The following is a 23,542-nucleotide window of genomic DNA, read 5'->3' as shown; positions in this document are numbered from 1 at the left end:
AGGGCCTTTAAAACAGTGTTGAGGAGTTTGTATTTGCTCCAAGAAATGGGAGCCATTGACACATAGGTCAATAGAACAGAATAGAGAGTCCAGAAGTAGACCCATACAAATATATTCAAGTACAAAGAATAAAGCAAAGGTAATTCAATGGAGAAAGGATAGTCTTTTCAACAAATACTGTGGGAAAAACTGGATGTCCACATGCAAAAAAGAAAGGAAGGAAGAAAGAAAAGAAGGGAGGGAGGCAGGGAGGGAGGAAGGAAGAAATTGAACAGACTTTACACCTTTCACAAAAATTGACTCAAAATGGATCATAGACCTAAATGTAAAAGAAAAATCTATAAAACTTCTTGAAGAAAACATAGGAGAAAATCTAAATGACCTTGGGTTTGGCTATGAGTTTTTAAATTCAGCACCAAAAAGACAATTCATGAAAGAAAAAAAGTGATAAGTAGGACTTTATAAAAATTACAAAATTAGTGCTCTGTGAAGGACATTGCTGGAATAAAAAAGAGAAACTGCAGACTGGGAGGAGAATATTTGCAAAACGCATATCTGATAAAGGACTCTTACCCAAAATATACAAAGAACTCTTAAAACTCAACAACATGGAAACAAAATAATCCAATTTAAAAATGGGCAAAAGATCTTGGACATCTCATCAAAGAAAAAAAAACAGATGATAAATAATAATATGAAAAGATGCTCAACATCATTCAGCATTAGATAAATGCAAATTAAAACAGCAACAAGATACCATTACACACCTATTAGAGTAGCTATAATAAAACAAACTGACAATACTAATTGATGGCGAGGATGTGGAGCAATAGGAACTCCCATTCTTGGCTAGTGGAAATGCAAAATGGTACAGTCACTTTGGAAGATGATTTAACAGTTTCTTAAAAAACTAAATATAGTGGTATCATGCAATCCAGCAACTGTATTCTTATTTCCCAACTGATGTGAAAACTTATGTCTACACAAATGCTGCATGTGAATGTTTATATCAGCTTCATTCATAATTACCAAAAACTGGAAACAACCAAGATGCCCTTTAATAGGTGAATGGATAAACAAATTGTGATACATTCATACAATGAAATACTATTCAGTAATGAAAGAAATGAACTATCAAACCATGGGAAAACATTGTTCTTAAATGCATATTGCTAAGTGAAAAAAGTCAGTCATGAAAAGGTTACACAATGTATGATTTCATTTATATGACATTCTGGAAGAAGCAAAATTACAGAGACAGTAAACAAATTGGTGGTTGCCAGCGGTTCAGGAATGGGAGAGATTTGGACAGGTGAAGCACAAGGAATGTTTTATGCAGTGAAACTATTCTGTATAATACTAAATGATGTATATATGACATACATTTGTCAAAACCCACAAGGAGTGAACCTTAATGTACGCAATTTTTTAAAAAGCATTTAAACGGTCAGGGAATCCAGGGATAAGTGAAGACCATAACAAAATAATCTGCCTGTATTACAAGTATATGGAACAGGCTCGCTGAACAGAGTGGGGGAGGGAGGGAAAAAGGCTGACCTAAGTAACTTTAGAAATGAGTCGAGGCTGTAATACTAAGGCAAAAGAAACTGTACATAAGCACTCTACTCTAATTGATAAAGTTTGTTTCCCAGGGGGTTACAGATTAACATTTCTAAAGCCACTATACATGAATACTGGAACTGAAGAATTACGTAAATAGCTGATGGTGGGAGCCAAACTTCTCTCTATTGGAGTGGCAGCTTACAGACAAGCAGGGGGAAGAAGCTAGGATGATCCATGCGGTAATGGATTCCAGTCGGACAAATCAGTATGAATTCATGTTGAGCTAAATATAGATACAGATGGCTTCATATATAAATATTTATAGATATGTGTACATACATGGGTTAGTATACATACACATATTTCCTTGCTCTGTCAGTTCAGAGGGATGAGAAACAATGAGAACCTAGTAGCAATAAGCACACCTAGCACACAGATCTTAGATGATAATACCATTCTCTAATAAAAGGAACCAGGGCTCCTTAGAGAAATGGCTGATTCTAGGACTAGGGCAGGCAATATACAGGATGAGACTTGATTATTTCATAGTGCCAAAAAGCAAAGATGTACTAAAACAACAACAAATCTGCAATGATTGTAATATGTCAAAGAACACAGGAGCCAACCGAAAGAGCTCCCAATGGCTAACTCTGGGAAATTTGAGCAACAAAATAAATAACCAAAGTATTATAATTGAGTATTATAACCCAAAGAATAAAATAAATATCCCTGAGTCCATACTGATATAAATATATAAACACAGGATAAGAGATAAATCTCCCATGAAGAAGAATTCCAAATAATTTATGTAGATACTCCATCCCCAAACAGTTGGAGTAAAACTCCCTACTCCTAAGTGTGAGCTGTGCAAAGTGACTTCCTTCCAAGCATACATATGAAAAGGGGGGAGGGGAAAGAGAAATTTTACAGTGGAACAACTTGACAAACACTACTTCTGCTAGATGATCAAGGTCAACATGAACAGCGACGTCATACTGACAGAATGTACCTGTGACATGATGGAATGAAAATGGCACGTTACCTCTGTTGCCTTACCTCAAAAATCCCATAACTACAATCTATTCAAGAGAAAACTATCAGGAAATTCCCAATTGAGGGACATTCTACAAAATATCTGATTAGTACTCCTCAAAACTGTCAAAGTCATCAAAAACTAAGGAAAGTCTGAGAAACTGTCACAGCCAAGAGGAGCCCAAGACACACGATGATTGGAACAGAAAAAGGACATTAGTTAAAAACTAAGAAAATCAGAATGAAGTGTGGACTTTAGTTAACGCTAATGAATCAGCATTGGTTCACTAATTGTAACAAATGTACCATACCACTGTGAGATGTTAAGAAGAGTAGAAAATGAGTATGTTGTATGGGGATTCTGTATTATATTTAAAATTTCCTATGAATCAAAAACTATTCTGAAGAAAATGTTTATTTTAAAAAGCTTAATTGTCCATTTCTGGGTTATATGGAGCAATCACAATCCATCTTTTGTTTTACCTACTGAAAGCAATATAATATCTGGACAGCATCCAGGGACCACTTATATAAGGACTCTGAAAAGTAAACAGTAGCAGGTAGAAGACAACCAGCATTTGAAGGATCATCAAGCCAGGGGTGAGCTTACCATTTTTGTCCTCCAGTATCCCCCAGCCTGAACTAAATCAGTCGGAGCCAGAAATTGATCAACCTGGTGCAAAGAAAGCTCCGTGAGAAGCTCTTGAGTTCTGGAGGAGTAGGAAAGGGAACTAATGCTCAGAGAGAATACGGACAATCCCTGGTTTCCTTCTTTTCTCTTTTCTCTTGTGTCCCAGAAAAGAAATCCTGAGAAATGCCATGGTGGCAATGGCAGCAACAGGATCTAACAAGAGGCAAACTCTGAGGGAAGGAAACCTTTCTCTCTCTTCCCGGGAGCTAGGATTCCAAGAAGGCGGGCCAACCACCCTTGCTTTTCTCTCTCTCTCTCTCTGTCCCCCTATCTTTCTGGCCAGAGGATCCAAAAGGGGAGCCCCAGGGAACTGGAAGGGGAGGAGTTCGAGAAAGTGATCCCATAAAGTCACTTACGAACTTGTGGGATCACTCCTGACCTGCACATATGTGGTCTGAACCTAAACAGCACACCAAAGACTGAGAACTGAATGAAGGACAATTCCAGACTGATCACTGAGTGGCACACATGTGAGACAGACACACATAACACTACAACGCCTTTGAAAACTGAACTGATGTTGGAACCACAGCCCACAGAAGGTAGCTTAAAATTTGCAAACTGAACCTCACCAGGTGGATTGTTTGCCAAAAAAAAAATCAAAATTTGCCTTTGGATTTAAAACAGACCCAGAGCCTCATAACACAATATTCAAAATGTCCAGATACAATCCAAAATTACTTGGCATACTAGGAATCATGAAAATCTCAACTCATATGGAAAAAGACAATCAGTGATGCCAGTGATGAGATGTCGGACTTTGGAATTATACAGCAATGACCTCAAAGCAGGTACTACAAAATTGCTCAAACAAGCAATTGTGAACACTTTTGAAACAAATGAGAAGATAAAGTCTCAGTAAAGAAATAGAAGATTAAAAAAACAAAACAGAGCCTCTGGGAGCTGTGGATCAATAACTAAATATCTAACATTCATGTCATAGGAGTCCCCAAAAGGAAAGAAGAAAGATTGCAGTGCTTAAAAATATTTGAAGAAATAATGGCTGAAAACATCTCAAGTTTGGCAAATGCCATCAACCTAGAAATTCAAGAAGTTGAGCAAACCCCAAAGAAGATAAACCCAAAGAAATCCATGCCCAGATATGAGAATCAAATTGCTAAAAACTAATGATGAAGAAAAAATCTTGAAAGTAGCCACAGAAAAACAACACGTCACCTATAAGAGAAGAGTGATTCTCCCCAGAAACCATGGAGGCCACGGCATATTTTTCAAGGCTGAAGGAAAAGAACTGTATACCCATAATTCTGTATGTAGTGAAAATATTCTTTGGGAATTAAGGTGAACTAAAAACATTCTCAGAAGAAGGAAGACTAAGAATATTTGTCGCCAGCAGACCTGCTCTGAAAGAATTTCTAAAGGAAGTGCTTCAGACAGAAGGGAAATTATACCAGAGGGAAACTTAAAATGATTGAAGAAAGAACAACAGTAATGTAACTGAAAATAATTCCAGAAATGGGAAGAGGATAATGTGAATGCTAACGTCAACAAAAGGTAAAGACAACGGTCTGAAAATAATTATCAGAAAGGAAATAATTCCCCAGTATAGTAGAGACAATTCTTCAATGTAACTAATAAAAATCACAGTCCTTAAAAACTACTTTATTTGAAAAAAGCAGGATATGAAACCAAAGAAACAGTGTGATCTAAATTTTGTTGTTATATGTATACTTGTTTCTGTATGTTAAGTCTATAAACACAAACACAGCTCAGGATGGAGGCATTTATGGGTGATTTAAAATTTAAATTTAAAAATTTAAAAGGATTTAAAATCCTTTTCTGTTTCCAAATATTCCACACAAGCACTATTATGTTTATGATCAGAAAAAAGTAATCATTATTTTAAAAATCCACTATCATGTTAGACTTCATTTTAGACTCTTGGCACAAACACTTCTTTTTAGATGCACAATATAAACTTCAACGATTCATCTGAATGTAAATTTGGCTCACAGACTTTAAAGACTTAAAATCAAATAGATAAAAAAGAATTTCTGTAATATTCTATAAGAAAATGGGATTTCTTAGGTCATATACCAGTTCAGCACCCAAATCTAAGTAGCTCAAAAGATTTAACAAGATCATATCTTGTTAATCTCCACATCATAACTGTTAAGAAGACAGTAAAACAGAAATTATGATTCTGATTGAATGGAATGCATGAAATTTCTAAAGCACAATGCTTATCGCAATCAAAGCTATTGCAAAATGTAATGTCAACATTATTTTCATAAGTGCTTCTGTCCTATTTCTTTATAAACAAGGGATGAAGACTAAACCAAATGAGATATTGATTGCATTATGATGTTATCTGAGTACATCAGAGTAAGGGGACTGATATTTTAACAGATAGCTGAATATGCTTCACTGGGAGGAGTAGTGAATAGTTACTCTTTCCCATTCCCTCTTCTTCTGGGCATGGATCTTCTTCCTATCTTTGGAGCTGAGCCCCCAGTGGCATCTCATACACATGGACTCAGAGAAGGGTTGGAGGGGCCACAGGACCCACACTAGTGCCATCACAGCCTTTCCCCAGGAGGGTTCTAACTAACTGCTAGGGAAGAGCCAGGAACGGCTGGTGGCCAGATTTCCAGCCTTGGAGAAAAGCAGAAAGAAGTAAAGCCTTGACTTTTGTTAGCTCAAGGCCAGCTCCACCAACTCGCCCTCCGGACTGGTGATGTGAGCCTCCAAATTCCTCTATTGTTGGCTTTTGATCTGGCTGGATATGGGTTTCTGCCACCTGCAACTTAAATAGTCTGGAGTTACACAATAACTTAGTAACTCTGCATTCTTGTGAAGGAGGGTAGATTGGAGGGTGAACAATGAACTTTTTTTTTCACAGAAAGTCTTTGGGTTCAACTGACGTGACTCCTACAACGTGTAAGATATTTTGGCACTTAACTCCCAGTACCACTTCTGATATAACATCTGTTTACTTTCTCTCTCCCATTAAGCTGTTTGTTCCTTGAAGTTAGGAACTAAGTTTTATTGGACTGTGTGTCTCCAGAGCCAAGTACAAGTCCTGCCTGGCACTTAGTAGGCAATTTATGAATGTTCATTTATGAAAAGGATTAAATAAAATGTCATTTTTCCTACTCTTATGAAATTAGCTCACTGCTTCAAACTTTATTAATTGGGATTTGTGGCTAAGCTGAAAAAATTAATTTATTTAAGGAAAAGGGGGGTTATTAACCCATTTAGTAGTGTAAGAATCTGTAAAGAGAATGATTAAACTAATTAGGAAAACATTGTTTCAAGCAGGCTACAGCCCTTAAAACCACCCATTCATATAGAAATAATTTGTGGGCTAAGTTACAAATAATATCCATCTCGTTTTTCATTAAATTAGGTCCCTGAGGATGTCTATTAAGCAATGCTTTGTGCTTTGTTAGTTTGATTCATTTACCATTTGTACTTGAAATATTCCATAAATTAACCTCTTATTAATTTGAAAGGTGACACCTGCAGTTATACACAGAGTCTACTTACAAACAAATTCTCTTAAAATCTACAATATATAACAGAGGGATAATCAACTTACTAAATTCTTGCTATTTTTTGACTTATTTTGTTTCTTTTAGAGATTCAATTTGCATTCATGCCCCAGGCACAAACTACTCAGTATAAGTACCCAACATCCAAGCTCATCAGCACCCTCTACTCTGATGTTTACTGTCATTAGCTATTGACTGGCCATAGGTAAGTACATAGTCTAATCACACCTCATTCCTGGATACTCTTTAGTACTATGACCTTCAAACTAGATTTCCAAACCCACTCACTCTATCCTGAGTCCTCCCTTTCTCAGTTGATGGCAACGACATTCTTCCACATGTTCAGGACAAAAACCTTGTGGTCATTCATGACTCTTCTCTTTTCCTTCCAACCCACATCTAATCCATCAGAAAATCCTATGGACCTTATCTTCAAAATCCATCCCAACCATGACATTTCCCGCCACCTCCACTGTGACGACATCATCATCTCTTTCTCCATGGAGTACCACGCTAGCTTCCCAGAAAGAGTCAAAGAATTTAGGAAATCCACTACTTAAAGCTATTCTCATTCTGATCCGCTTATATACGTGAATAAGATTTCACAGAGCCAACATATATAAAAACCAGGAAGAGGAACAGAATTGATGTTAAACCCCTATTTCACATATACACTAACTCGTTTTTAAAAAGCACCAGTCAAGTCATTCAGTGATATATTTCCAATAACAATTTTCTTTAATGTTTAATATTTATTTTAAAAAGTATATAATATTTATTTTGTTTTAATAATTGTGTACTACAACTAACTGTCATAACTCAATCCAGAAGAGGAATTTTAATAGAAAATACGGTAATAAGAAATTTTAACACATTAAAATTTAAATTCTATACACATTTTTAAAACAGGTAAGAATAAGAGGGTCACCAATAAAAGACTTTCAATCATAAAACTGCATTATAATAGAATAAAATTCTATGGAGTAAATAGAATGGGAATATGATTTAAAGGGAACAAAGAAACAACATAACATTTCCAACTGTTAAAGAAGAGTTTGTTCACATAGTTTTTAAATGGTGAGTAACAAATTGTTTCCTACCATGCCTAACTCTGGTCTAATACTCAGTAAGTATTCTTTTAAATCCTGCTGATTAGTAGAATGATTTCTTGGGAAAATTTGTAATTAAAACTTGTTTTAAGGTTAGACTGCAAAAACACTGCTGACCACCAGAGGGAGCCCAGTGTTTTCAAAATACACTAGACACAAAAGAAAAAAAGAAAACACAAAATATAAAGCTGTGGGGAAAATAATAGATTACCTGTCTCGGTCATTAACAAAAAAAAATCTCATTAATGATAGAACTATTTTTGCATTATGTTATAAATACCTTTACCATGCAGTTGACAGGAGAACTGGTTAAACATTTTAAAAAAACTCACATACCCTAAAACTAGAAGGTCCGGGGTGGACTGCAGTGACAACTTCCATGATTCTCTGCTGCACCTTAAACAAGCCAGGCGCTTTCTCCAGCTTATCTTTATGTCCTGGTCAATCTTTGTGGTCAACTTTGGAGGAACTTTTGGGTGTGGTTTCCTCACTTTGTTTGTGATTTGGCTATCACACTACAGCACAGGCCATGCAGTTTGTGTGACTTGGAGTTCCTCCTTCTCCTGGCTGAGCCAAATTATACTGACATTAAGATAAACGACTTTCCATTTGGCATCCTGAAGTCTTCCCAGAACTGCGTTCTAACAGGATGCAAAAGGAACTCTAGAAAGCTTCCCAGACCCAATCTCCACGGAAAACAGAGCCCTTAGAGGAGCCTCAGTTTCCCCAAGAGAGAAAAATGCCCTGGTACTGAGGCTATAGAGGAGGGGTGTGACCTAATTTAGAAATAAGCTCCAGGGGAGCAATAAGGTTTTATATTTGAGAGCAGTGACTAGTTTTGATTCCCACCCCCCATGCTTTATCTTATTTGATGTCCCAACAACCCTTTTATGATGAGAGATCAGGGATCACCACTGAGCAACCTGTTTAGCAACACTGGCTATTAAGTGTCAGAGACAGACACTGATGAACAGGCACTTGTGAGGACACAGACTGTAACAATGAATGAGTACAGGATTCAGTCACACTGACGTCTGTGAGATAGAAAGAAAATTATTTTCTTCCTTTTCTCTCAAATAATTTGTGGATGAAAAGCAGGACAATAGTGAATTCAAAGACTTAGCGCTTGTCTTACCCAGTATTTTCATGCTACGTTTTCCTAAGTTTCTTTTTCATGTCTGAATGGGGTTATTTTGCCATGTATGCAAATAAATTAACACCAACGAACTGAATTCCACAAGGTTAGGTCCCGGACAGAATGCTGCTAGATTTAACATGCTTATTAATGCCTTGGATATGGAATCAAAAGCATTCTTATTAAATTTGACAATGACACCAAATTGGATGGGGTGTTTGGCACTTAGGAGAACCAGATTGAAATTTAAATGACCTTGACAATCCAAAGAAGGAAAAAGAGGGCAAAATTCAACAGAAAGCTGGGTAGAGTAATTCATTCAAGAGAGAGAAAAAACAGAGAACAACAGAAATGCGGGAGCAATGCCTGGGCAATTATGGCAGAAAAAGAGCTGGAGATCAGAGTGAACAATAGGCTTCAAAGGTGTCAGCGATGTAGTTGTGTCATTTTTAAAAAGAAGGTATGATATATCGGAATTTCAAATAGGAGGAAATTCAAGCTAATTTCCCCTCTATGTTCCAAATCGACCAAGCTTTGGGGAAAAAGAAAAAGTATGGTGTTTTATTGGGACCCTGAAATGCCTGAAGCTAAGAAGCCAGGTTTTAAAAGGATCCTTAGGAAGTATAGTGCCCAAAATAATTAAAGTTTCTGATTTTAGATCTGATGGACTGAGGCTCAGATCTGTTCCTTTGTACATGCAATGCTCTTGGCCTGGAATATCCCTTCTCTTCCACGTGGGTAATATCTGCCTTTTACCGAGAGTCCGCTCAGGCACTACCTCCTCTGAACTCCTCCCCATTCTCCTTGAGGATTCATGCACAATCCTCCTGCAGGTTTCTACAAAGCATATGACAAGGGCTGGCTCCTGCATTATCTCATTAATATTCCTGGAGCCGCTCTGGGGGAAGACACTACTTGTGAGAGCCCCAGGCCCAGGGCTTCCCCAAGTGCCCTGAAGACTGAACACAGCAGTTTGCTTGAGGTTTGGCCTACTCTCCTTGTAAAATCAGGCCTCCTTCCTGAAACTCTGAGGCTACTAGATAATCTATAATCCACCCCTGTTCCCTGCTGACTATAATCGATCCCCCCCTATGTCACAAGAACCCCGCTCCTCTCATACCCATCTGAATGCCTCTGTCTTAACCCTTATAAACACTCCCCGGCACCTGCTTCTGTGGAGCATCTTCATGTTGAGCTCTGAATCCGCTGCCATTCAGAGAAGCCCCTGATTTCAGGGCAACGTGACCGACTCCCCACCCTGGAGGTAAGCCCCAAAATAAAAGCTCATGTCTCATAACATGTCCGGTGCTTTCTTCAGTCCTTTGGCTACAAAAGCCCTCTCGGGCTGTGACACTACTATTATTCCTATTTTGTAGATGAGGAAACAAAGGCTTAAGGACGACACATCACTTGTTCATGTTCAGTCAGTGGCAGTGCTGAGACGTTAACTCAAGTCTGAAAAACTCCTAAGGTCACGTCATAATCGCCACTCTCTCCTAATCACATGTGTGCCTACAATACCTTGTCATACTTACATGTTCAAGTGTCTGCCTCCATCTGCTGGCCTACACCTCCCTAATGTAAGGCACCACCTTCTCCTTATTTTCATGTCCTTATACAGGGCCTGGCATTCAATAGATATCAATAAATGTTAGTTCAATTAAAGGTTTCAAGCAGTGGATGGTATAGTCTATGGGTGTTTATGAGTCATTATTTGATTGAAGGAAAATAAAACTAAATTGAAGTGAAAAGGATTTTAACAGTTGTAAAAACTGACACTAGGGATTCTGAACAATGTTGGGTGATATTACTAAGGGTGGTTTTACAATTATCCTTTCTGGAAATTGTAAAGAATGGAAATAATTATAGTTAAACTTTTCTACATATGTACATCTGTATATGTGAGTATATATATTGGTATGTAGATATATATGTGTGCACATTTATGTGCATATGTGTATGTATTTATCTATCTTCAGTGTAATTTTACTTAATGGTAAAGAGAAGGACTACAGGTCTTTTAATATCTGTGGACACAGGAGAGCCTGTCTAACACAGAATTGCTATTAAAAAAGAATCCAAGTCCCAAACGACATGTAATCACTAGATTAATTTATAAAATCTGAGAACACTACAATTTTCTCTCCTAAATATAAGACATATTTGAAATGATTTGTTCTCAATTTCCCAAAACAAGAACAATAAAAATCCAAATACATCAAACATAAATACTACATATTTTATTCTCACAGTCAATTAAGATAATGTGTTAGCAGCCCAGAGTAACTGTTAATGAACATAATTGCCTTCAGTACAGGGTAAAACATTTCTGAAACAGCAATATACTCTCTCATAACTTTGGAATCAGCGGCATTGTATTTATCATTAACATGACATCATATTCCCTGCCCCAGTCTATAGTGAAACTGATTCTCGACAGCAGGCCAAATTCCAGAAGCTTCACCTCAAGGCCATGCCGTTTTTAAAAGTGAGAGCAGGATGCAGCTATTAGCTAGAGAGATCAGGGTCTCTTGTTTATATTATTATTATTATTATTTTCAACCATTAAACAACACCCAGCTTCTCTGGGATATCTTGCCGACGTTCAATTCTAACGGGAAAGACTGAGAGACCATATTCAGAGCAGGCTTATATGGTTTAAGTCAGTCACAGTCCTAGAAAAACATCAGCATGGCAACTCCAATAAGAAGTTATATTTCATAGAGGAAATAAAAATTTATAAGGAAAATAAAAATTAGAAAGTTGAAACAATCACCAAATTGTAATTCATAATAATATTTCTAAAATAAATCAACAAGCCACCACACAAATACACCCAATATGTATACTCTGACCAAGCAATCTCTACTGCAAGCAGGTCCTGTAAACAATGTCAAGAACATTCAGATACAACAATCACATGGCCTAATTAACTACAGAAGAAGGATAGAGTTTTCAGGGCATTACCTTAGGAGGCTGCATTTACTATTTAGATGAAGGACAATTCCAAATCACCTTAAAAACTCAATCAATATACCAAATGTAAAAGCTAGAGAGAGAGCGAGATGGCTTGGTCAGCTTTTATAACAGAGTAGAGGAACAGACGGAAGAAAAAGGAGAAAAGAAAGGACAAGCTGCCCCATAAAATGCATAACTCACAAACACATAAACAAACATCTCCTCCGAGACTGGAGAGCTGAAGTTGTCCTTGGGCACTTCTGACGCTAAGTCACTAGTGTTTCCAGGAGGTGGAGCAAAGCAGGTCTTGACTCACTTAGCTACACTTTCTAATAGGCCAGCTAAAGAAATGAGTATTTACACACGACACAACATTGCTAAATCTAATCTTCACGTGGATGATAAGCAGTTTGTCCTTCAAAATCAGAACAAGCGGGCCCAGGAATTTCTGACAATCTTCAGCATTCTGTTGGTTTGCTCTCCTATGCAGAGCTTTGCACCACCGGGTAGTTACATATGTGTTGTTTAGAGTGGTGATGCCGTTACTGAAATCATCCTCACCCCAGAACAGAGGAGAGCAGCTGCCAAGGGTAAGCCTGTGAACTCTGGCCAAGAGGTCTTGATACTCAGCAGGTGTATCAGTCGTGTTTTAAAGCCAGGTTTTAAAAACTGTGTGCCCCAGGAAACTGACGGTTGAGTGCAGTCCTGTTCTAAAGCTGGATCTGAATGTTTTACATTGTGTTATGGGATTATCTAAGTTTTTCATATTAAGGTTTGAATGTGGATAAACAATTTCTTCTTTCTTTATCTGGCCCAGAGTGATACTGTCATAGCCAATCTGTATAAGATGTCATATAATAGATGGAAAATACTCTCATTTGTTTACTCAATAAAGGTTATTATAGTCCAAAATATCCCTTTTGATCCTAATAGTAACTTTCTTAATTATTCTAGTGCCCTCTCCTTAATGAGAATAATTTTCACAAGCTGTTCAAATTATTTCCTTATCATTTACCATTTAAAACCTTATGCCTTATCCCATTTCTAGGTATATACCACAAAGAATTGAAAGCAGGAACTCAAACAGATATTTCCACACCAGTGTTCATTGTGGCATTATTCACAATTGCCAAAAGGTGGACGCAACCAAGTGTCCATCAACAAATGAATGAGAGAACAAAATGTGGTGCATACACACAACGGAATATTAGTCAGACATAAAAAGGAATAAAGTTCTGATACATGCTACTACATGGATGAACCTTGAAAACATCATGTTGAGTGAAATAAGTCAGTCACAATAGGACAAATGTACAATTTCACTTATATGTGATAACTAGAATATGTAAATTCATAGAGTCAGAAACTAGATTACAGGTTACCAGGGGCCAGAATGGGGTAGAGAATGGAGAATTAATGCTTCATTAGTCCAGAGTTTCTCTTTGAGGGGATGGAAAATATTTGGTAATGGATGGTAGTGATGGGTAATACAGCATGTGAATGTAAATAAGACCAGTGAACTGTATATTTGAAAGTGATTAAAATGGCAAATTTTAGGTTGTATACATATTACCAATGTGCCAGTTTGGATGTATTATGTCCCCCCAAACACCATTTTCTTTGATGCAATTTGTGGGGGCAGACTATTAGTGTTGATTAGATTGGAATCCTTTGATTGAGTGTTTCCATGAAGATGTGACTCAATCAACTGTGGGAGAAACGTTTGATTGGATAATTTCCATGGAGGTGTTACCCTGCCCATTCAGGATGGGTGTTGATTGGATCACTGGAGTTGTATAAAGGAATTCACAGACAGAAGGACTCAGAGGAACAGAGAGTGACATTTTTCAGAGCAGTTGCAGCTAAGAGAAGACAAAACACTCCCAAGAACAACACTTTGGAGAATGCCATTTTAAAATGCAATGTGGGAGCAAGTGGATGCCAGCCACGTGCCTTCCCAGCTAACAGAGGTTTTCCGGACGCCAATGGCCATCCTTCAGTGAAGGTACCCTATTGCTGATGCCTTACCTTGGACACTTTATGGCTGTAAAATTGTAACTGTGTAACCAAATAAACCCCCTTTAAAAAAGCTAATCCTTTTCTTGTATTTTGCAAATGGCAGCATTAGCAAACTGGAACACCAGGAAAACAAACATACCACCACAGAACTGTGCAACACCAACAGTGAATGCTAATGTAAACTAAGAACTCTAGTTAACAGTACAATTAATAGTGTTTCATCAATTGTAATAAAGGTACCATGCTAATGCAAAATGTTAATAACAGGGAAAACCGCGTGTATGGGGGATTATATGGGAGCTATGTACTTTCTGCAGGATTTTTCTGTAAACCTACAACTGCTCTAATGACAATTAATGGGGGGAGGGGAGGGACCAAAAAACCTTATGCCTTGATTACATTTCCAAAAATGATTCTTCATATATATGACCCATGATTTTTAAGTCTGAGAAACTCCTCCTTTAGGCAATCTACTTAAAATGAGGCCTGCCAAACATTTTTATAAAAGCCGCAAGCTCGCTGATTGCTAATTGCTAACATCAGTTCTTCTAGACCTTGAGCACTCTCTGAGCTCTGAATGTGATTGTGCTTTATATTGAGAAAGCACTCCTCAATATTTAGCAATAGTGTAAAGGGGAAGTGTAAACATATATATGTATTATATATATATAAATTCTAAACTGTATTTTAAAAAATCTTTAAAGTTTATCCAGAAGCTTACTAATCACATACTCAGATACTATAACTGCCTAAAAAATTAGGACCTCAAATGATCCTTTTGGAAAGAAGAAGTTTGTGAGTGAGGAAACGGGATTATTTTGTAATACCTTCCCAACGGGATCTATTTCACCAGCTCCTTCAACATTGAGGAAGAAAAGTTAAAATTTTAAAACTATAAAACACCATAACATTTGCCCTCTCAGAAGGGTGAAACACAATAAGCAAAAAATCAATAAGTAGCAAAAAAAGTATAAAAATATCATTCATTCCTTAAAAGGGCAACCATACATTCAATTATGAAACTTTCTTGTAACTGTGATTTTTAACTTCTATGTTAAACATGGTCAGTCAGATATGGCACTTAAAGAAGAGGGAAAAAATACAACTTAAACTGATCAAAGAGGAGAAGGATTTATTTATAAAACACACTATACAAAATAGCCACAACCCTACCAAAACTCTTTACTTCCCTTATTGTCTCAACGGTCGTTTTTCTAATATTTTCTCCAATTATTTTATAGATTCCAGTGCCTTGAGTCATCTAAAGTTAAATGATGTCCCTATCAATTATCATAAATAGTAGGCAAAATAATCAATCAAGCAAATGCCAGTCCATTTGTTTCTAACCAAGTGCAATTTATGAAAACAAAAGTTCTTTTTATGCAAGTTAAGGCTGAGTCTGGAGATAAAATATAGCTTGCAAGGCAGCAAAAAACACCACTTGACATCTGCATATTCGATTAAAAGTTAAACATGGTGATTAACAATGTTAATCCTAAAAGGAGTAGGAGCTGGAAAGGACAATAGATTTTTCCACAAAGAATTTGTGTGGACACTGAAACACTAGTGTAAGCATTTTACTTCTGTTCACAGGGACATTACTGCTATTTAAAAACATAAAGGGAGCATAATATTGTCCAGCATGTAGTTAAAGAAGGTAAAGGATAAAAGAAATCACCATAACATAAGTTGTCTCTTATAAAGAAAAAATTCAATTAACACCACTTTAAGGCTCTTAGACTTCTTTTTATCTTTCTACAGCCTTAACTGCACTCAAGAGTGTCTTTCATCTCATTTGCTTTACTTTGACTGACGGATGGCATTGGAAAGCTTTTCTAATAGCACCTGGTGATGTTACATCTACTCTACTTGTGATAGACAAAAAGCGTACTTTCCTGTTTGCTGAAGAATTTGACTTAAAATAGCCCAAACAAATACAAATACACATATAACACTACTAACATTGGGGTGAACACCGGGCCAGCTCTTCAAATCTTTCAGAGCAATATACTGTTTACAGCTTACTGTATCTTACTTTCTGAAAACTTCACATTCCTGCTTTGTCATGAACTGAGCTATGTGAGGACAGCTGCTAAGCCCCTGTTTAAAGGCTTGTCTCTGCTGCCCCACTGCAGGAGGGTCCAATCTAAAGGTCAACGATGCCGAAGAGAGACAGAGTTTCCCTTTGAAGGCTAGAACACTGAGACCTCCTGGGGCTTGGCCATTCTGTGAGTGCTCTTCACAGAACTGATAGTCCCTTGATGAGGAAGGCAAAAGGTCTTTTTATCATCTCTATTTGGCTAATAATCTGCATATTATCTGTTATAATATGTCTTGGGACATCCATGTCCAAAATGGTGGCAGGATCAGTTTGTTACTTTAGTCTATGGCTTGTTGCTTTAGACTCTTTACGATGAAGATAAGCGAACCTAATTATTGGAATTTTACCCAACATACAAAGCTATTTTTTTAAATAGCAAAATATCAATGGAAAGGTTAACTGAAGAAGGGTATTTTAAGAAGAGCCATTGAGCCAAACAGACAGTAACTTTATTAAGGGTAGGACATTTTTCAGAAGAGGAAAGATAGCTAGAAAATGATACAAGGCGTGAGTAATAATAATTGTAATAATAATAAATGACCAAGCTCTAGTGTAGTAGTCTCTATGCTTTCAACAGATCATCTCATTCAATATTCACAATGGCCTTTTAAGGTAGTCACCACTTTTAAGGTAGTCACCACTAACACCCATATTTTAAAGATAAGGCAAGGGTGTTAGAGATGTCAAGTAGCTCACGCAAGGCCCCACAGCTTGTGAAGGAGCACTGCTGTCTTGAACCCAAGTTTGTAGTGGTACAGCAGAGGGCCAGAATTCTCAACCAGCCCTTTAAAGTCAAGAATATGAAAGGAGGAAGACATAAAGAAGATAGAGCCAGAGCTCAGAAAAGGGAAGTAGAAATAATCTGAATTTATTTAAGATGATGTCCCTGGCCACAGGCCCAAGACCAAAAGTAAGGAAAGCAAAGAGTCAACTCTTCACCACTGCCACTTGGGTACAGCAATCAAGGACCATGTCTTGGATGAATCTGAGAGCCAACCAAGCACCGCTTAAGATTCATCAGTATGGACTTCTGCCATTAACCCTTCTACATCATCATGTAAATTTAGATCATAGTCCAAATATTATTATTTGGATGCAAAGATAATGCCACCAAGCCACTACCATCCTTACAATGCATGCTTGGCACTCTTTCTTGGTGAAAGTTTTGTCCTAAACCTTCTACTCTATAACCTGTTTGCTTTAAAGTTACAGCAGTTAATTATTTTCAGTTTCCAAAGAGAAGTATTGACTTCAATGAACTTGGACGTAATTAAACAAATTCATCAACTGGCCCTAAATTTCATATTTCCTATTCTTACTTAAAAAAAAAAAAAGCTATTTTTCTATATACTATTAAGTAAATGATTTATTATACTGTCATGCATATATAACCATGGGAAAATAAAGCCCTTTGCAATTGTACAGTTTGCCCCCAGAATAACCTTTCTTCAGACTAAAGTTAATATCATGGACATGTGATGACCATGTCAAGCGATCAACCTTTTCCACTTTGTATTTCATAAAGACTCCCCAAAGATGCCTGAATAAGATCAGAAAGTTACTTATTGCTCCGGGGAATGCGGATAAAGAGCTCTCTTTGCTGGGAGGTTACCATGATTTTTGTTTTATTTTTGTTTTTTACCTTATAACTGTTTTTAGAAGCTAGGCAGGGAGTAGCTACTCACATTCTCCTTGTCAGGAATCCCTAGAGGAGGAAAAGAGAGAGAGATACCATTAATTGTAAGATTAACCTGTAAAATGGGACTCTGAATTCAATGAAATCCTTGGCTGAATTAAACCAAGTAAAATTCTGGTATTTTCATTTTGTATTTCAGTAAAAACTTAAATGATGCTGCTTAGAAAAATAGCAACACTTATCCAACCGTAACACAAATAAATCAATGAATCAGGAGCAGGGCTATGAGCCCAGACAATGCAGGGCTATGAGACCAGACAATGCTTATTTTGCTTCTCAACTATATGCTTTGCTTTCCTAGAGGTACGAATACATCCCTGATTAATTCACATCATGTGAGAAATTAATTCCTTTGGCTTGGGCACCAGAACACTCAGAACGGTGGACAGACATATCAGCTCTTCAGCGGCACTTACTGTATTGTTACATTGTAAACCACCTCACACTGCTCCAGTGATTTGAGCCAGAACACAATATCCACTTTGGGCCAAGCAAACCTCTGCTGGCTCCAAGTCAGGTATCAGCATTGCAGTGGTTACCTCTAGGAGTAATCTCAATTTCTTAGGAAAAAGTTAATCTTCCTCTATTCACCCATGTCCTCATTCACTTACAAATTTTCATGAGCAGGTACTATACTGGCAGGTCCCTTTCCTTTTCAATTCTTTTGGAGTGGCTACCCCTGACTGACATGTTAGGTGTGGCCATACTGGAAGGTCCACTGCCCCAGCAGAGCCTAATACCCCAATACAGTGAGCCCAAGTGGCCTCAGACTGAGGAAACAGAAGCACAAGTGGTTTTTATGTGTGGTCTACCTAGCTTCAAATTATTGGAGCAGTGTATTTTTGTTTGCTATGCAAAAAATATAGTATGTCCAAATTCTGAGTAAATATAATATTCTGTGTGTACATAAGGGACCATGCAGGATTTATAACATTGACATTAAAGAAACTGACAGCCCATCCTAATGGACAGCAGTTCAGTATGCAGGAGGGGTAAGAATGGAAAAGACTATTTGGAACCATTCCCTATTTAAAGTTTTGACCATCACATTGGGATAGCACCATCACCCAAAAGCTCAGGAAGGAGAGAGGTGGCCCAACAGGGCTGTCTGCTGTCAGAGAGTTTTAATGGGCATGTTTGCAAGCATTTGTCAGATCTGTCAGAGGGAGGAAGGCTGGCTTAATGCCAGCACTCTGAAATGCATCTTGAATCCCTTCATCCGTCCATCTACCCATTCATCCATCCACCCACCCGCCAACCTATCCTTCCATCCATCCATCCATCCATCCATCCAACCACCCAATAACCATTTCAAAAGCACTGCAGTTGACTTTATGGGGAGATATAGGAGTGAAAAAAAGCTTACTTTCTAGGAGGTACAATAAGATAAAATTAGGGAAATTAGGGTATCTGTAGAGAAATAATACTGACAAGGTGATTTGGGGCCAGGCTATGCAGGTGCTTGAAAGTTGGACTAAGGCATTAGCCGTCTTGGAATTTTACCTTCCTTGGCAGGCAATGCAAAACAATTAAAAGGTTTTGAGCAACAGAGTGAAAAGAAAAAAGGGGGAAGCAGACTGTTTAAAATTAGAAGACATTGAAGACATAAAAACCAGGTGGTCCTTGATTGGAGTCCAGTTTGAACAACCAGTTACAAAGACATTCATTTGGGGAAATCTGAATATGGGCTGGGTGGGGGATATTACTAAGGAAATCATGCCAGTTATTAGGTTGATAATGGTGGTATGATTACGTATAGAAAAGCCTTTATTTTTTAAAATATATGCTCAAGTATTTGGGGGTGAAATGTGTCTATGCTATTAGAAGAAATAAATATGACAAACTATTAATAACTGTTCAAAATTATGAAAGTATGTGTTAACTGTAGTATTCTTTCCACTCTCTGTAGGTTTTAAATTTTTCAAAATAAAAAGTCAAAACATGGTTTTGTGGAAATTAGGTACAGAGTGGACTAGGGTGAGATACTGAAGGTTCCCTGCCAGTTAAACCATTTCTGCCCTCAGGTCAAGAGTGATGAGGCCGTCAACAGGTGGTTGTAGAGGGAACTGAAATGAAGGAATGTGAGTACTGCAAAGGAAGGTCAAGGATGGGACTAGGGATTGGCTTCAATGGGTGGAGGTGGAGAGAAAGAAGGAATCCAAGAGAGTTGAGGTTAGGAGCCTGGTACAGGAGGAGAACAGTAGAGTTATGAATGGAAATGAGGCCCTGAGGAGAAAGGACTGGTTGGGAATCAGGATGTGTTCCATTAATAAGATTTTGAGTTTGAGGAGGCAGCAGGACATCCAGACAGGAAGAGAACCAGCAGTTGTTTGGAAAAACTAGGCTGCCTCTTGAAGGAATCAAAGAAAGGTATCGGTTGGGAAGTATTTGTATAACTCCCGCAGGAAAGGATGCAATAGTCAAGTGGGAAGACAGAGAAAAAGGGAGAAAGGTAGCCAAGGCTAGACTTAGGTAATACCCAAACTTTTGTGTGAGGGGAAAAATGCAAGTGACCTGACGGACATGAGAAATCAGGATAATGCAGTGGAGCCCTGGGAATCACGGCTGAATGGAGTCTGAACCTGGAAAGTCTTTTACAAAGTCAAGGGGAATGGGGAATGGTAACAATTGGGTCTGATTATTAGTTGGTCACTGGTAACCTTTGGAGTAGTTTGAGTCAAGAAGTATGAGGCTGAAACTAGATTTGGAGGGATGGTGAGGAAACAGTAGCTGATATCATCTAGGTGCTTATTATATGCCTGGCACCATTCTCAGCACTTGATATGTTTCGACTTATTTTTAACTCTCACAACTCTATGAGGAAATCTAAGTACAGAGAGCCTAAGTACCTAGCCTGAGGTCACACAACTAGGAGACAGCACAGCTGGGATTTCAACTCAGGTACTAGTTAAGCAACCAATCCTAGATCAGCTAAGAAGGAAAAAAAATCAAGAAGAAGAAAAGAAAGGAAAGAAAGACACCCTCTCCCCCACCAGGACAGAAGAGAGGCAGCGAGGGAGAGAGGGCCGAGACTGCACGGAAATTGTGAAACAGAGAGGAAGGAAATTAAAGAAGCTCACTTAAGGGCTTGGTCAAGTGGGAAGGAGGATCACCTGTAGAGAGTGTCAGGTCTGGGAGCAAGGGTGGGAATTCAAGGAGCTGGGAAGAGGATTTGAACTCTGAAGATGCTGGAGTAGAAGCGGTGCCTCATATGTCATCACATCTGATTGTTGCAGGTATTGGAATACCTACTCCACAACTTGGTACCTACTCACACATGTGTTCAAAAGCTTGATAAGGAGACTCACAAACGCAACAAGAAACTCCCAGTGTTGTAATGTATGCTAAGCAGATGCTTCCAACATGCATGAATACACAACAGACTCAGAAGACAGAAGGATATCTTTGAGTGTAGAGGGCACACACAAGAAAAGATGATCACAAAGAAGAACCTCCTTTCTTTTATGATCAACCAGAGAATGGCCTCTTACAAAAGGCCTGGAATTTCAAGAGGCCATGATTTTACAAGAATAAACAATTACTCATGTTGTTTCTCTCCTTAATCATTCAAGTCAAAATAAGGAAGATCTTGGGCTCTCAAGCATCTAGATGTGACTAAGACAAATACAGTTACGAATTCCATTTTTAAAAGGCCACAGAAACGATGCTGGATTTCACTATAAAATGAAGATATTTTGAGAAAGTATTCTAAGTAAGTTCCAAGTTCTGAGGGGCAGCAGAGTATACACCTGCCTCAGCTAAGACCAGAAAATAATGCTCTAATGTTTTAAAAAATAATAATAAACTGTGGGCTAGCAGCTCTGTTTATCCACACAAAAAAAGTCTGTAGACTTACACTCTAAAGCTGGTGCAGGACATATTTTTTGTCACATGAACACACAGAAGACACAACAAATTTTTAGATACAAAATGTTCACATTTGTCACTTACTGTCATTGTTAGAGCCCGTTTCCATAACACCATAAGGAGGAGCCAGAAGTCCTGCCATATACTGTCGATATTTCTGAAAGACAAGATTGTAAACTTAGCACACATGTATTTACTCACTTTGCGCACTCATTTATTTGCACTCTACAAAGCAGAAATGTTGGGTGCCAGCAGGCATCTGAGCCTTGCATTTATAGAGCCATGAAATGAGTTCTCTGGGATATCTGGTCTAAAATAAAGATGCTGTGTTCTAAACGGGTGTTCCTGGATAAGACTAGGATGTGTCCTCTCCACCCCGAGGTGGGATGGGGTGTTTCTATCTCAGCTAGTTCATTTATGTACTTGTCACAGATCGACTGAACTATGTGAGCTTTCTACTCTCCCCCTACCTCTTGCACCCTCCCCACCCACGCAAACACATGCTCAGCTTATTTTGTAAAGAGAAAAGGCACTTGGTTTTTATAGAGGCAGATACAAATAAATGTGCTGCTTTCTTAATAGGTGAATGGCACTGAATCAGCTTCTTTCAAAGCAAAAAGAAATGCATCTCTAGGAAAATGTTTGCTTTGAAAGAAGCTGATTTGCTTTCATTTACCTATTCCCTTTTTACAGTGTACACCTGCCTGTTATGTGACTTCCAAAAAACTTTTGGTATGTTGTCAAATAAAATAGTTTGAGTTAATTTAGAACTATTTGAATCCCCCTGAGTTGTCTTCCACGGGTCCAGTCATGATCTAAAACCAGGGGCTCCACAATCTATATTAGCCCCAGGGGTCTGTGCTGTTTTAGAGGGGTAAGGCTGGGGGAGCAGAAAGCCACCTAGAGCATCCAACTAGAAAGGAGTGACATTTTAAGAAGAATGGAAAACGAATATTAGACATTCTCTTTTCTCAGGTAATAAATACACTCTCCTCCCCTTTCAGAATGAAAGCTGGGCAATTTTATTTATTGCACCATGTCATGTATATTTATGGCTTATAATCACGATGGCACATAAACGGTAAAAAGCATCAAAAGAATCAATACTCCATAATATGCTTGTGGGTTACACAAACGTCAGCAGAAAGGCTTCATCTGTAGCAATGGGCAGCTGGGAACATGCAGTTTTCTGGCAACCATCTGGCCCATTTGGTAGATTTGAATGGTGTTTGTAATGCAACATTGATGTTTTCTCAAAAGCGCCTTCTTCTAGTCAATATGTGACTAGTTTTTTTAAATCCTTTTTTTCTGCTCATTCTGAGACAACTACACTAACATCTGCATGCAAACATTTAAAATCATGACTTTTCTCCGCCTCTGAGCTATGAAATCACTCAAACATACCCAGAGGATAATCTATCACCCTGCATCTTTGACATTTCCTTTGATAATTTTCCAATACTGATTCTCTTCTTTCTTATGACAGCATCCACTCTCCTTCCTCATGAGAGAGCACTGATTGAGCATAATTCTGGGCATCGTTTTAGGCTGGATTCTGGACAAAACAGGCTCAGAGAGCATGGGTGTGGACTGGTGATGTCCTAAAAATGTTTTGTGGCCCCCTCCCCTACAGCCATTTGAGTTATTCCTCTTACTGTTAGCAATCCCCTAACAGCCTCCTAAAATAAATAATCCCTGTTAAACTAAAGGCATAATTGTACTTTGCTTCGAGATGTTGTCCCGAGTGGAACAGTTGTTCTTCATCTCAGGCACCTCAATCTCAATTCCCCAGAAGCTCCTTCCTGACTCCCCAGTTTAACCGGACTTCACTTTCCTTCAAACCCCACGGCACTCAGTCT

At 38.2% G+C, this 23,542-nt stretch overlaps 1 protein-coding gene across 3 annotated transcripts in view; it reads right to left on the bottom strand.

Annotated features, from left to right (window-relative positions):
• The window catches only part of RAPGEF4 (Rap guanine nucleotide exchange factor 4), a 346,445-nt gene that overhangs the window by 119,899 nt on the left and 203,004 nt on the right, over positions 1 to 23,542 (bottom strand). For all 3 annotated transcript variants that reach the window (XM_037849336.1, XM_037849337.1, XM_037849338.1), the window contains 2 exons: positions 21,768 to 21,840; positions 17,806 to 17,825 (listed from right to left, as the gene is read on the bottom strand). In XM_037849336.1, coding sequence (XP_037705264.1) covers positions 17,806 to 17,825; positions 21,768 to 21,840 — 93 coding nt within the window. The remainder of the gene's footprint in view (positions 1 to 17,805; positions 17,826 to 21,767; positions 21,841 to 23,542) is intronic.

This window comes from Choloepus didactylus, chromosome 9 (assembly GCF_015220235.1).
Source record: "Choloepus didactylus isolate mChoDid1 chromosome 9, mChoDid1.pri, whole genome shotgun sequence".
Lineage (NCBI taxonomy): Eukaryota > Metazoa > Chordata > Mammalia > Pilosa > Megalonychidae > Choloepus > Choloepus didactylus.
This window is presented reverse-complemented; position numbering and strand designations above follow the sequence as displayed.